Genomic DNA, 13,916 nt, shown 5'->3' with positions numbered 1-13,916 from the left:
CCCCCCCTCCCCCAGGCCAAAACATAAGATATCTCATCACGTATGACACAGATTGTTAAGAGATTTTCTGAACACATTCATGTTTCCAGCCTCCGTGCTGCGTGAGGTTTTCAATGTGACTGCTTGTATGTTTGTACAGAGACAGTGGGTCAGTGGACGTGGAGAAGAAAGTCCCTGACACCATCACTAAATGGGCTGCCGGAGCTTTCTGTGTCTCCTCTGTCGGCTTCGGCGTGTCGCCTAACGTTGGACTGATTGCCTTCCAGCCGTTCTTTGTCAGTCTCACTTTGCCCTACTCCGTCATCCGAGGGGAAGTCTTTACACTCAAAGCCACTGTCTTCAACTATCTCTCCAAATGCATTATGGTAAATATTTAAACGGAGATGACAGAAGGAATTAATTTAAACTCATTTACAGTTAAAAGTCTGCGTGTACGAGTAATTTGATGTTGTGGATGTGAGCTCGTCAAGATGAAATGAAAACATTATGATAATTAGAGACACAGATATTTTATTGCTGAGGATGTTTTGTTTAGTCTTTGTTTTTTTTCCTGTCTGCAGGTGAAGGTGACACTGGCTGATTCAGACAGCTACACCTTCAGAGACTGTGATGGCTGCCAGTACAGTGTGTGTCTGTGTGGGGAGGAGAGCAGGACCTTCTCATGGATCGTGACTCCAACCGCCCTCGGTATTAATAGATAACTGACCAGAAATAACACAGACTCAGTCCCCTTCAATGTAGAAATAATAATATATACATTTCAAAATGTAAATATTTTTTTGACTGGGCGTCTGAACATGAACACGACTTAAATAATTTAATGGATGTCAGTGTTTTTGCATTTTTTTTCTGCCCATTTATACGGCTGCCCCCGAGAACTCAACGCACTGCAACTTAAGAAAACACGTTCAAATAGACAAATGAAAACATCTTTATCAGTTCGAAAACACATGGGCTGCAAATATTCAGAACACGACAACTGAAATGTTTCCAGGGGACAGTAAAAAGACTGGGACACACTTGCATGTATTATAAAACATCCATGTGCACTTTTAGTTTAATGCTCTTAACTTCAAGTATCACAAAGCATCGTATGAGTGCGTCCCGTTGTACATTTACTACATAACACACACTTTTATAAACCATTCATCTGAATTATTGTGATATTTTTGATGCAATCGCAGATTGGTTTGAAACCAGTGGTGGAAACTACATTCACTCAAGTGGAGTTTTGAAGCACGTATACTTCCACAATACTCATAACATTTCCATTTTATGCATCTTTTTACTAATATTTAATACATATTTGTAGTAAAACATATTACTATTTACATTTATTTAGTACAAAGTGCATCACAGTCATCGAGTCAGCTTCAAATGAAGGCATGAGTAACGGTTTAAAGAACCTTTTTAATGTCTGAATACTCTTTTAGAGGCTTTTCAACCTGAGATAAAACAGTTAAAATTCATTCTCAGAGGGTTTAATTGTTTAATTTTTTATTGTCTGTACAAAATGTCACCTATAAATATAATATTGGTGCCCTCTTAAAATTGATTGAACACTGTCTCAGTCAGTCACAGCTCTGGTCTCCCTTCCTCCCTCATTACCACAGAGACATTTTCCAGTTATTATCTCCACCAATAATTTAATGCAGTTTTCACACCTTCAAGATTAAATACTGATGTCTGTTTCGTCCAATACAATCTTATTCACTTTGAGTGACAATGATTAGACAGAACAAGCTAATTAATCTCTATTAAGGGCGCTGACAGCTGTTGACTCTGCACTGCTGGAAGCAGAGAAAGGCGTCTGTCGCTGTAACGCTGCCTGGTCTGAAAGCAGAGGATTTCCATCAGCCTCCATCAGCCGGGATGGAGATGAGGCTCTCATGAATGTCAAATTGCACTCCTCTAACTCCCCCTTAGAGGAATGCTGACAATCACTTGTACTAACAAGTCAGGTAGTATCTCTGACGAAACACTCAGAAACCTCTCCCTCGGGGGGTGATCTGTACTTGTCCTCCGTGTGAAGGATTGTGGGCTGCGAAGGGGAGGAGGGGGGAGGTTGTGGGAGAACGAGCCGTATGGGAGAGAGGCTGTGTAATAAGGCAACAAATAGGGATTAATGAGGGCAAATAAGATAGGAAACAGGGGGAGGAGGGATGGAGGAAGAGGGAGGATAATGAGTTGGATTGAAGCTGTTTTGCCTCCGTATGCACAATGTGACTGTGTGACAGGGTTGCGGTGATCAATACACCCCTCCTTTCAGAATAAGAGCATGTTTGTGTGCACACAGGTAAGGTGGACCTGAAGGTCAGCGCTGAGGCCCTGAGGACTGATGTACTGTGTGGGAACGAGGTGGCCACCGTCCCCGACATGGGTCAGATCGACACAGTGATCCGCACCCTGCTGGTGGAGGTCAGTGACCGTCAGACATGACACTTCAGACGGGTGTAAAGAGGCGCAGCGACACTTACAGTAATCAGAGGAATATTATTAGACCGTGCTGAACGCCACGAGCTGAAACGCATCAGTTCTTCTCTAAACTACGAGTGTTACTTCTCCGTTTTGACCTGCATGCGCCTTGGAAGTGGGCGAGGTTGTACCGTCCTCTTGTTACTAATGTAACTGGGGTTCTATGAGTTTTCAGTGACCGCCAGAATTGGTCCCGTGTGACGTGAGCGACCTGATAAATGAAGCAGGCGCCCAGCGGGAGACTCCGACTGAAACTACATCAAGACTCTGAGTGACGGTGAACGCTGGTGGTCCTCCAGGACTCATAGAACCATAGTTACATTAGTAACTTCGTGGCCCCAGGGAAGATGTTACAGGGAGAAATGACTGATGCCTGGATCTGCTCCTGTGACCTGGTGGTTCAGGTGCTGGATGTCTTGGTGCTGAGTAAAGATCTTAACCTGGCCCCTCCCCTCACACATATGATTATAGGATCACTGATACAAAAAGAAAAAGACAAACGTGATTCATATATAAACCCCTGAGTTTATTAAATACAGCTGAAGAGTCAGATATTTTTCTCAGTGATTGGTGGAGACCAAAACTGAGATCAAAGAGGGTAAATGTATGTTACACAAAGATGACCCCTAATGAATTTTAACTCCACTTATTTACTCATTGACAATGTGTTCGCCATTTCAACTTTACAGGATGATAAATATGTTTTGTTCACAGCTTCTCCTGCCGCCACCAAAAAGCCAGAAAGTGAATTAATGCAACAGCAAAGTCAGACAAAGAAATGTCGACCTGTTATTTGTTGACTGATCATGTTGCGGTAGATCTCTTCAGAGGATGAAGCTGCAATTTGTTCCAGTCTGACTCGAGCTCATTTGTTCTTCTTCATTTCCTAAAACAAGGCGGCACTGTAGTTTTTAGCAAACACAAACGGGGGAAATAATGCCTCTGTTGGGGACTATTTTCTGGGTTAATCTACAGTTGGTGCTGTGGTGAGTGTTTCTGGCAGTTCGACAGTGTGTTTATGGTCATGATGAAAAATTCACTTGGTGTCTTTTAATATGTTCTGCTCTGTGGTAGAGATACATCAGGCTTTGATTATTATTATTATTATTATTATTATTATTATATTATTTAACAACATCATCATTTCCTTTGTGTCTCTCCTTCAGGCGGAGGGAACACCACAGATGGTCAGTCACAACGCCCTCCTCTGCCCATCAGGTGAGCGCTCACAGACAACCTGAGAGTCAGCAGCAGATACGCCGAGAGCCTCGGGGTGATCGGAGAGAAAACTAGGGCACTACAGAAATACATCTGTAAATGTCATCCTGTCACGGAGGCCTGTGCTTGTCGAATTGCACAAGAGGAGCAGTTTGGTTGCCATTTCTCTAGATACACATCGATTTTTTTAGTTACTGATTTTTATCCACCAAGAAAAACAATTTGTGTCTTAATTTGATGCTTTTTTTGCTTTCAGAATAAGATAAAAAATATATATTTATTTAATTAAATGTTAGTATTTATTTATGCTTCTGTGAGTGAAATGACAGTGAATTGTCTCTTTGCTAAAATGTTTAATTATCACAACAACAGTAAATACTGATGGATGAAACATAACACAAATGATACTTTGATTGGTAATAAAACGCCAGTGTTGTATCTTTATATTCGACATGTAAATATTCTGTTCTGTGAACTTCTACCAGAGAAAATAAGCTCATTCTCTTTACCTGTGTTTCATCAGAGGGGCCGGCGGAGAAGAAAATCTCTCTCCTGTTGCCTGAGATGTTTGTGGTCGGATCAGCCAGAGCCTCCGTCTCCGTCCTGGGTCAGTAACATAAAACGTCTTGTTGTTTTGTTTTTTTACTTCCACCCTGTCAAGTGTTTTTTAATCTCTCTCGTTTCGCTCCTGCAGGTGATCTGATGGGCCGGGCCATGAAGAACCTGGACAAGCTCCTGGCCATGCCGTACGGCTGCGGGGAGCAGAACATGGTGCTGTTCGCTCCCAACATCTTCATCCTCAACTACCTGAAGAGCACCGGTCAGCTGACCCAGGAGATCCAGGACAGGGCGACACGCTTCCTGGAGAGTGGTGAGACCCTCGGGACCGTCTCTAAATCAGCTATGATGTGTTGGGATGGGTCTGATGAACCGGTGTGTGACTCCCAACCAAAAAGATCAAGGATGCATCTCATGGTCCTGCTCTCCGTTTCATACTAGATCGCCAACGTGTACACTTTCTATTTTATTCTCCCTCTCTTTTACATTTAAAACTCTGTGTCATTTGATTGAATCTTATTCGTGGTAACACCAGTTCACCAAAGTTTGGGTTTAACTGCTGTGACTGTGTCTGTCTGAATCTGACAGTGGATATTGTAGTAATTTCAACCTTTTATGGCAACTGAGAAAATAACTAGTTAAATGCTGAAGGAGGTGAGGAGGCATAATTATGAATAAAAATGATAATAAACTTTATTCGTATAACAACTTTCGTACAAGAAATGCAGGTCAAAGTACTTTACAACAAAGAGATTACCTGCACCAAGTGCTTCACATGAAAAGACATTAATGTAAAATGAAATGTATTATGTAAAATCTGACTGTGTGTGTGTGTGTGTGTGTGTGTGTGTGTGTGTGTGTGTGTGTGTGTGTGTGTGTTTGTGTTTGCAGGATATCAGAGAGAGCTCACCTACAAGCACGACGACGGTTCCTACAGCGCCTTCGGGAAGAGCGACGTGTCTGGAAACACCTGGTCAGTAAAAAAAAAAAAAAAAATCCAGAATCTGAGTCAGCAACATGAAATAATGGTGATTGATGATTCTGCTGAGGATCAATACACGAGATAAAACCGTGACATTTCATATGAACAACAGGAACTGGTGATCAAAACCTTCACAATGATTTAACTAATATTAAAATATGTTTAGTCCTATATTTATACAGTTCACTTTATCTTTCATGACACTGTAGGTTCTTTAAATGCTGGTTCCTTTATTACAGGTCACATACATTTTAGTTTCATAAAAATCCAAAATACTAATAATTTATATACACAGAATAGGTTTGGTGTAAAGGAGGAAGCAGGTCTCTGTCTGTGTTCACAGCTAAGACACAATAAACACCAAAATAATAAAGAATCAGATCGTGGTTATAAAACATGGAAACGCTGCAGTTACTTTAAAACAGTTACTGAACATTCATCCAGAGCTTTGCTGATAAACCGAATATTTTCAGCTCAAATCTCACACTTCATTTGACGAGAGAATGAAAAATGACAAGTAGACACAGTGGGAGTTGGACACACACACACACACACACACACACACACACACACACACACACACACACACACACACTGTTGGCAGCAGCAAGCATCCTAATAATTTACTTTATGAGGAACCTGCCAGAAAATATTAATATTTTCATTTAATGGGCTTAAAGCGCAGTCCCTCGGGGGATTTAACAAACCCTCTGCTGTTTTTGAAAGGGTGCTGGGCAGTTTGGCAGTTGGTGTGTTTGTGTGTGGGTGTGTGTTTGTGGTTGGGAGAAACTAGGGCTCTCAAGTGTTCGATTACATTAGAAATCCATCAGGATATTTCACAGAACGCAGTGTTGGGGAAGTTTGAATAAAGTGTGAGCAGATAAACTAGTTTAGATGCACGTATCAGTATTTGTTCTATGGAGAATGGGTCAGAGACTGTGTGTTAACATGAACCCCCGAGACCTATCAGCCATCTCTGTGGTTCCCCTCACTGCTGCCAAACTGCACAGAGTTAGCGACTAGCTGAACGTTGTTCTTATTGCACAATCATCATACAGTCAGAAACAAATGATGGCTAATGTCTTTATAAGGGGATAACACTGTATGTTAGTGTTGTTTTGGTTAGGTTGATCATTCTGCCGCTAAGTAGCCAAAAATAATTAATGTAACTTGAAAGCTGTGATAATCTGTTGTTTTTCTTTTTCATAATGCTAAATTATGTGAAAAAGGTCACTCATGTTTTCTTCTTCTTCTGTGTTTTATTTAAAGTGTTGATCCATAAGAAGATATATTTGTGGTTTAAGAGAACCAAAAACCATCTCAGTGTAGTTTTACATCTCCTCTCTCAGGCTTCTCTCTGGAGCTCTAGTAACAACAGGTCGGTGAGCCAATCAGAAGAGAGGAGGATCTGAGCCTCTCTTCTGATTGGCTGACTGTTTTCTGAGTGATACAATAAAAATAAAGCAGATTTCAGGTAAAAACACTCAGAGAAACCAAATCCTGCAAGGTTTGGATGGTGGGTCCAGGTGGGCGGGGCTTGGTGACTGCTTTGTTGTGACATCACAAAGTTCCAGAAGTCCTGACGGCTGGTTTTAAGGCTCAGTTTCTGAATACAGGCTGTGTGCATTTCTCTGTGGACTGAGGCTTTGATACTTTCACAGTATTAATATAGAAGCTAGAGCTGATCTATAATCACACTACACATGGACACAGACCTTTAGACTAGATAGGACCTTTCAGCAGGTTATAATGTTTACTAATTTAGCATGTTAGCATTCTGGAGCATCATATATGAGCATCTGTACCAGTCACTGAAATCAGCTGTTTTTAGTTAAAAAGCTCCACTGTCCACTTCCTGCTCAGCACCAAACAACAAACAGACAAAGTTAGCGACCAGCTAACGATGAGCATTTAGCAGCTACAGAGTTTTTCTCTGAGCTGGTGGAGACCAAAGCAGAGAGATTATTAGACTGATTCCTCATGTGGACTGGAGGTAGTTGCTGTTTGCTAACATGTTGAAGTGTACAAAGTCAATGTGTGTGTTTACAGTTTATTCTGCTGCCTCCCAGTGGCCAAAAAATACAGTTTTTATTATTCACTATTAACCTACTATAGTTCAACACAGTATCTGTCGTGTAATGTAATTTCTGAGCAAGGGGAATTTGTGAATCCATTCTCCAGAGATATGGGATGTGGAGGGACGTTTGCTGCCTCTCTCTCTCTGCTCCAGCTGTCTTCACTCTGTGGCTTAGATGACTACGTTGTAGATGCAGCTCAGGCCAAACGCTCTGTGTTAGTGTGAGACAAGAGGCTGTTATGTAATTGTCCTGAAGCTGGGTTCATTTTGGGGTTACCAACACAGGCACACATGGTCAGGTTTAATTGTGTGTGTGTGTGTGTGTGTGTGTGTGTGTGTGTGTGTGTTCCTCTAGGCTGACCTCTTTTGTGATGAAGTCCTTCGGTGGTGCGAGACCGTACATTTTTGTGAATCCCAGTCACATTAAAGATGCGAGGAGGTGGCTGTCGAGACACCAGCGACCCGACGGCTGCATCCGATCTGTCGGAAAACTCTTCCACAACGGCATGAAGGTAATGACGTAGATGTTTGATATGATTTCACATGGTTTCAATTAATATTTCCTATGAAACAAAATCACAGAATTGGCTCAGATTATGAAGAGTTTCGTTGCCTCCAGGCGAACAGCTCATACGTACAGCAGAGGGGAGACTAAACAAATCATCACCCGTCCCTCACAGTAATTTAGATATAATGAAAACAGAGCGAAAAGAAAAAAGCTTTAGGTGAAGCTGAAAGTCTGACGCAGCACTGACCCGCTCCTACCATGCGCCTGTGTTTCCACAAGGGAGGAGTGAGCGACGACGTGTCCCTGACGGCCTACATCACCACCGCCATGCTCGAGCTGGACGCCAACGCCACGGTGAGTCTGACATCACCTTGTTCATTTCGGACGTTTTGTTGCTGCAGCTGTGAGGTGTTCACAGGCTGCGTCAGCATGTGTTTCTTATTGTCTGCGCAGCTTTAAACCGTTAAACGTCTCGGTGGCTGCGTTTGTCATGTGAATTGCTAAAAACGTTGCTTAGCATACGTCCTCAAAACATCTCCAAGTTTCTCTTCTCATCTCTTCCTCTGCTCGGTGTCTGACAGGATCCCGTCGTTCAGAACTGTCTGCGCTGTCTGAAGGAAGCGGTGGCCGGTCAGCTGGACAACCTGTACACCACCGCCCTGCTGTCGTACACCTTCAGTCTGGCAGGAGACGAGGAGATGAGGAGCAAACTCATCACACTCCTGCACAGGAAGTCCAGCACACAAGGTGAGACAGCGAAGCCGTCAGCAGCAATACTGTCTGCACATCTGGCTTTCAGCTTCATTTTCCCGCCAAAACAGTTTTACTGCTGCAAAAAATCTGCTGCTGAAACATGAAATAGTTGAGTAGTAAACCGAAGACGTGCTGAAGCAAGTTGAAGTGTCACTTCAAGATTTGGAAGCGTCAGTTGAAGCGTAAGCACTGAAAGGAGTTGAAGTGGCAGTTTAAGTGTAGATGATACATTGTGCTGAGAACAGATGTTAGATGAATGTAAGCAGGTGAAGTGAATTGTGTGTTAAACAGTTGAAGCTTCAGATTTGTTTTTCGTTTTTTAAAGATAAAAACTTGGGGAATGATGTCATCACTTGCATTACACAACAAAATATTTTTTTTATGCTGTTGTCTGTTATTTTTATATTGTTTATATCCCCCCTTCATTGTTTTTTATTGTAATATTAAATTAATATATTTTACATTTAAATGAAGTTAGCTTTAGTTGCCAGTGTTGCAGCCCGACCAACTCCGCCTCTACCAACATGCGTGTGAGGCGTTAGGGAAACATCTGTAAATTCTAGCGTCTATTAAGACTTTGCATGTGAGACGTTTAGGGAACATCAGTGAATTGTAGCATCTACCAAGAGCCAGCATGTGAGGCGTTTAGGGGACATCTCTAACTTGTAAATAACACACACAGAAAATAATTTGGTTACACTGTTCCCCTCTAAACTACATAAGTCTCTTCAGGTAACGTCTCCTCCTGTGGGAAACACTGTTTTTGACTTACATATTTTTCCAGTTTAACAGCTGTAGCTTGGCTGTTGGTGTTATGACAGTAGAACAAACAGAGGAAGAAAATGATTTTATGAAAGGAAATTGGTGACAAAGCAAGAAAAGAATTTCTACAGTCGCATCTAAAACTGAAACATTAAAACAACCTCTTACAGTTTGTAACTCTGGAGGCTGTGGACCTACATGTACATTCATTTAACTGATGTGCACAAACATAGTCGTTGCTAAGCTGCTAACGGATGATTCCCCTCTCCTGACTGGCAGGAGGGACCCGTCACTGGGACAGAGCCGTGGCTTCTAGGAAAGGCCTGGACTCCCTGGAGGTGGAGATCACGTCCTACGTGCTGCTGGCTCTGCTCTCCGGTCCAGCCATGCCAGAATTTGGTCTGGACTACTCCTCTGGCATCGTCCGCTGGCTGGCTCAGCAGCAGAACCCGTACGGCGGCTTCTCCTCCACACAGGTACGACAGACCACACACACACACAGAGACACACACACACACACACACACACAGGTGGTTTATGTGAAACCTTTTTAACCGTGAGTCGACTGTAACGGCACATTTAACCTCCCTCTGCTCCTCAGGACACGGTGGTGGCCCTCCAGGCGCTGGCTAAGTACGGAGCTGCCACCTACAGTGTGGAGGGCAGCACTACAGTGACGGTGACGTCGTTAGGAGGCCTGAACAAAGAGTTCACGGTGGATCAGAGCAACAGGCTGCTGTACCAGGAGGAGAAGCTGAGTGAGGTCCCAGGAGAGTACACCATCCAGGCCCAGGGTCAGAGCTGTGTGCTGGCACAGGTACGATCTGTTTATCTCCGTGAAACTGACAACAACAAAACTTACACCAAAATATTGGTCTCATATAAGGCCTTTGAATTTTTGTATTTCTCAACTATCAAGGCAGACGAGGCAAATTTATCTGTGTAGCACCTTTTAACAACATAAACAAGCATTATGATGAAATATAAAATCAACATAAAGTGATATAAAAAGACTCATCCATAAGATTTTAAAGGAATAACAGAATAGAAGGATAAATGGATCAACTGGAGAGTAAAACACTAAGAACAGCGCAACATATGAGTAAAAGTCTGTTGAATAAATATGAGCTGAAGAGCAACTCCTGATATTTCACTTCAAACATGTCTGGATGTGATTTCAGTTGTATTTACCTATAAAACGAGAGAAAATTAGAAGAGACAGACTATCTTTCTTTTTCAAAGTCACTTCTCTTACTATAACATTTATACATCCTCTGGATATATGAAGATATATGTTTATAACATATGTTCATGTTATTTTGTTAATTCATAAACACAAGTTCATTAAATCAACATAAATGTAAAAACTCTATATTCTTATTCATGTTTTTCTTATTAATGTTAAACGTCTGATCTTCACATTCTGGGAAAATATTCTCAGACTTTTGGACTTTTGAACAGATGTTAATGAACAGATGTTGATGAACAGACGTTGATGAACAGATGTTGATGAACAGATGTTGCTGATGTCATGTCCCTCCACAGATCTCCATGCATTACAACGTGCCCCCTCCCCCGGACTTCTCTGCCTTCAACATCTCCAGTAACATCATGGCCAAGTGTAACACCAGCAGGCCGCAACTCATCCTCTTCGTGGACGTCAGGTGGTCATGTGACTTTTTAATCAGGCATTTTCAGAGCGAGTACAGATCAATAGTTTGTATTATTGATTATATTTTTGTAACTTCAGTGGAGGCTTTTACCACATAAACTAGTGTTGTGTTTACACCAACTACAACTCATTACAAACCTATTGCCATAAAAATTATGATTGTGATTTTTTTATTTATTTTTTACTTGAAATAATGAAGTTGCTCTTTCAGCTGCAGATGTTTGTGTGTTAGACGTCAGGGCTTTTCACTCAGATTTAGGTTTAGTTTTCAGATTCAGTCAGGACAATAAGTGTTTGGAGAGTTCGATCTTAAAAGTAGTTGAGCCTGAAGAAGAATAACTGAGTCTCAGCTTTCATTTTTAGAGGTTTACATAAATATAGAAAGAAATGTGGGTGATACAGGTCTTAAAACACAAAGTGTAATACAAAGTGTAGTGGTCAGAAATAATTGGACAGATGCACATGACTTCAAACAAGTGTGTTTAAAGGTCTATATCTGCCGCACACTTATTTCTATATTGATGTAAACCTGCTTAAATTAAAGCTGAGACTCAGACATTTTAATGTGCAACTGTCCAAATACTTATGTTAAACAGCAATAGAACAAATTGTGCAGACAACAAGAAAGAAAAGTTAAACCACCTTAAATTGTAAAGGGGGGAAAAAAAATCGAACTCACAGGAAGAGCTGAAAACCTTTTGGGCTCAGGTGTCAGGTGTGTGTGTGTGTGTGTGTGTGTGTGTGTGTGTGTGTGTGTGTCTGTCTCATGTGGTGTTTGACTGTTGGTGTGTATTTTGCAGGTACCAGGGCAGGAGAGAGGAAACCAACATGGTGATCATCAACATCAAACTGTTGTCGGGCTACATCCTGGATAAGAGCTCCCTGAAACTGGTCAGTCAGTCGTTCCTAACCACTTCTCCTCGACCTCGATGGAAAGCATCACGAGACCAAACATGTGAAGGACAGTTCATAAGGACTTAGGAAAAGAATATGTTGAAATAACATAATATGAAAGAAACATACAAGAAGAGAAAATAAGGATCTGAGCAAGAGATCACAATAAATTATATTCAACATTTATGTATATAGTATTTTGTTATGATGATTAAATTATCTGCTGCTCAGACACTTCAGGTTGTTTCACTCAGTTTGAACCTTCATAAGCAAAGAAATACTTTTTCAACCGCAGCCAAAGTTTCCTGTCAGCCTGTGGTTGATCATTACTGTCCCATACTGAAGTATGTGTTTATATTTATAGCTGTATCTGTGTCTGTTGCAGCTGAAGAGCGACTCCTCTGTGAAACGTGTCGACGTGGAGGAAGGATTCATCAACATCTACTTAGACGGGGTGAGACGGTCCGGAGTGTTCATATTGGTATTCCTGAATAAATCTTCACTGTAAAGCTCTGTATGGGAGGGGAAGTTATAGCTTTATTGTGTGTGTGTGTGTGTGTGTGTGTGTGTGTGTGTGTGTGTGTGTGTGTGTGTTTGCAGCTGAAGAAGGATGAGACAAAGATATACAGTGTGACACTGGAGGAGGATCAGCCCGTCAGGAACCTCAAACCAGCTGTGGTCAAAGTCTATGATTACTACCAGACAAGTAAGAGTCTCATCAACATCTTTTCACAATAAAGTGTCTAAAAACACTTCCTGTATTTCGCTCTTCTTATTTTCCTCTATCACCATCACCCCTCTAAATCTGTGATGATTTTCTTCTTTTATTGTGTTTGCAGGTGATGAGGCCGTAACTGACTACACATCCCCCTGTGCAGAGAGTACGTAACATTTCTCACAGTTCGTCTTACCGTCTATCTGTTGTGCCATATCTGAAATAAAAAGTAGATCTGAATAATTAATTATGGTGAAAACAGCATGAAAAGAAACATCATCAAATTATCAGACTTGATGTGTCACAGTAGGAAAAACACAGGTGTAAATACTAAAATCAAGGATGGCTGAATTCAGTTTCACAAATATATGTCAGACTGGTCTGTAATGTTGGTCCAGTATTTATTTGGTTCACAGATCAGTCTGATGTTAGTCAGACTGTTTCACAACAATAAAGACTTACTCATTTTAAGCAAAAACCATTAGACACCTTACCCCAACAAAGAAAAACATAAGGTGGGGGTAAGGTGTCTAAAAAATGACATAGTATACTAAGACATAAAGAATGTCATAGTATAGTAAGGCATAACTATGACTTTTTATGCCTTGCCATACCATAACACTTTTATGCCTTAATATACTATGACGTTTAGTAATTTTATACAATGGCATAAAAGCGTCATAACGTAGTAAGGCAGAAAAAGTCATAGTCATAGTCATAGAACATGTCATAGTATGGAATAAAACGTCATAAAAACGTCATAGTATATTAAGGCATAAAAAAAGTCATGAAAAAGTCATAGTATAGTAAGGCATAAAAACTTCATAGTCTTGTCTAAACACAGTCTCTTTGTCTCCAGGTCTGTTTGCAGTTTAAAGGTGAATAACAATCTTTCTGTTTCCCAGGTGACAGCGTCAACGAGCTGTAAACATCCATCCTGCAAAGTCCCGACGTGGCTTGTGTCAGTTAGAAGAATCACTGTGTTCAAGAAAGAAACTTATAGATGTTTATTTTTTTTTCTTACACTGTTTCTTTAATGTCTTTTTCTTTTTTTTCTTTTTTTACCCCTTTTAAACTTTTTTAGCTGTTTCAGTGTTTGAACGCCACTTTCTGTGTAATTTTAGGAACAGATTTAAATTTGTTCCACTTCCTGGTTCCATGGTAGGATTGTCATGATGTCATCAAATGAACCTATAATTAGTCGACATGAGAATCCGCTCTACCGTCTCTCTCTCTCCTCATCACTGGATCCTTCTGAATTCAAGAAACACAGACGACGCTCTGTAACAGTTTTGTTTTTAA

General features: G+C 41.1%; 1 protein-coding gene across 2 annotated transcripts in view; it reads left to right on the top strand.

Moving 5' to 3' along the window:
• The window catches only part of a2m1 (alpha-2-macroglobulin 1), a 29,003-nt gene extending 15,407 nt beyond the window's left edge, over positions 1 to 13,596 (top strand). For both annotated transcript variants that reach the window (XM_023428446.2, XM_023428447.2), the window contains exons 19-36: positions 140 to 365; positions 561 to 687; positions 2,297 to 2,418; positions 3,642 to 3,693; positions 4,217 to 4,300; positions 4,388 to 4,564; positions 5,143 to 5,224; positions 7,666 to 7,822; positions 8,098 to 8,172; positions 8,400 to 8,565; positions 9,613 to 9,809; positions 9,935 to 10,150; positions 10,879 to 10,997; positions 11,806 to 11,896; positions 12,285 to 12,353; positions 12,500 to 12,605; positions 12,739 to 12,780; positions 13,520 to 13,596. In XM_023428446.2, coding sequence (XP_023284214.1) covers positions 140 to 365; positions 561 to 687; positions 2,297 to 2,418; positions 3,642 to 3,693; positions 4,217 to 4,300; positions 4,388 to 4,564; positions 5,143 to 5,224; positions 7,666 to 7,822; positions 8,098 to 8,172; positions 8,400 to 8,565; positions 9,613 to 9,809; positions 9,935 to 10,150; positions 10,879 to 10,997; positions 11,806 to 11,896; positions 12,285 to 12,353; positions 12,500 to 12,605; positions 12,739 to 12,780; positions 13,520 to 13,542 — 2,131 coding nt within the window. In that variant the 3' untranslated portion in view covers positions 13,543 to 13,596. The remainder of the gene's footprint in view (positions 1 to 139; positions 366 to 560; positions 688 to 2,296; positions 2,419 to 3,641; positions 3,694 to 4,216; positions 4,301 to 4,387; positions 4,565 to 5,142; positions 5,225 to 7,665; positions 7,823 to 8,097; positions 8,173 to 8,399; positions 8,566 to 9,612; positions 9,810 to 9,934; positions 10,151 to 10,878; positions 10,998 to 11,805; positions 11,897 to 12,284; positions 12,354 to 12,499; positions 12,606 to 12,738; positions 12,781 to 13,519) is intronic.
• The last annotated feature ends 320 nt before the right edge of the window (positions 13,597 to 13,916 follow it).

The sequence above is a fragment of the Seriola lalandi genome, unplaced genomic scaffold, assembly GCF_002814215.2.
Source record: "Seriola lalandi dorsalis isolate HSWRI2012SDOR001 ecotype SW California unplaced genomic scaffold, Sedor1 jcf7180002054875, whole genome shotgun sequence".
Lineage (NCBI taxonomy): Eukaryota > Metazoa > Chordata > Actinopteri > Carangiformes > Carangidae > Seriola > Seriola lalandi.
Note: the sequence above shows the minus strand (reverse complement) of the source record. Positions and strands in the feature narration are given on the sequence as shown.